The sequence below is a fragment of the Acyrthosiphon pisum genome, unplaced genomic scaffold (genome assembly GCF_005508785.2).
Source record: "Acyrthosiphon pisum isolate AL4f unplaced genomic scaffold, pea_aphid_22Mar2018_4r6ur Scaffold_1399;HRSCAF=1886, whole genome shotgun sequence".
NCBI lineage: Eukaryota > Metazoa > Arthropoda > Insecta > Hemiptera > Aphididae > Acyrthosiphon > Acyrthosiphon pisum.
In genome coordinates, this window is record NW_021762658.1 from 1 (window position 1) to 885 (window position 885).

General features: G+C 45.6%; 1 protein-coding gene across 1 annotated transcript; it reads right to left on the reverse strand.

Moving 5' to 3' along the window:
• Positions 1 to 19: 19 nt before the first annotated feature.
• On the reverse strand, positions 20 to 854 carry LOC103311287 (zinc finger protein 180-like; the record flags this gene model as incomplete). The annotated part of the gene is made up of 1 exon (XM_008190877.3): positions 20 to 854. A coding segment is annotated over exon 1 (703 nt), but the record flags the coding sequence as incomplete, so codon positions are not given.
• Between the last annotated feature and the right edge of the window lie 31 nt (positions 855 to 885).

An 885-nucleotide genomic window follows, 5' to 3' on the forward strand; every position in this document is an offset into this window, starting at 1 on the left:
GTGTGGATTCGTCGATGACTTGTCAATGAGCCACTTTGATTGAAAGATTTATCACATACATCGCATATGTATGGTTTCTCACCCATGTGGGTCCGTTGATGTGTTGTCAAATTGCAACTTTGACTGAATGATTTATCGCATATATCACACGCAAATGGTTTCTCACCCGTGTGGATACGTCGATGACTCGTCAATGTCCCACTTTGACTGAACGACATGTCGCATACATCGCACGCGTATGGTTTCACACCCGTGTGGGTCCGTCGATGACTCGTCAATGAACTACTTTCAGCAAACGACTTGTCACATATATCGCAACCAAATGGTTTCTCACCCATGTGGGTCCGTTGATGTGTTGTCAAATTGCAACTTTGACTGAATGATTTATCGCATATATCACACGCAAATGGTTTCTCACCCGTGTGGATACGTCGATGACTCGTCAATGTCCCACTTTGACTGAACGACATGTCGCATACATCGCACGCGTATGGTTTCACACCCGTGTGAGTCCGTCGATGACTCGTCAATGAACTACTTTCAGCAAACGACTTGTCACATATATCGCAACCAAATGGTTTCTCTCCTGTGTGGGTCCGTCGATGTGTTGTCAAATTGCAACTTTGACTGAAAGACATGTCGCATACATCGCACGCAAATGGTTTCTCTCCTGTGTGGGTCCGTCGATGTGTTGTCAAATTGCAACTTTGACTGAAAGACATGTCGCATACATCGCACGCAAATGGTTTCTCTCCTGTGTGGGTCCGTCGATGACTCGTCAATGAACTACTTTCAGCAAACGACTTGTCACATATATCGCAAGCAAATGGTTTCTCTCCTGTGTGGGTCCGTCGATGACTCGTAAATGAGCCACTTTGGGCTGAA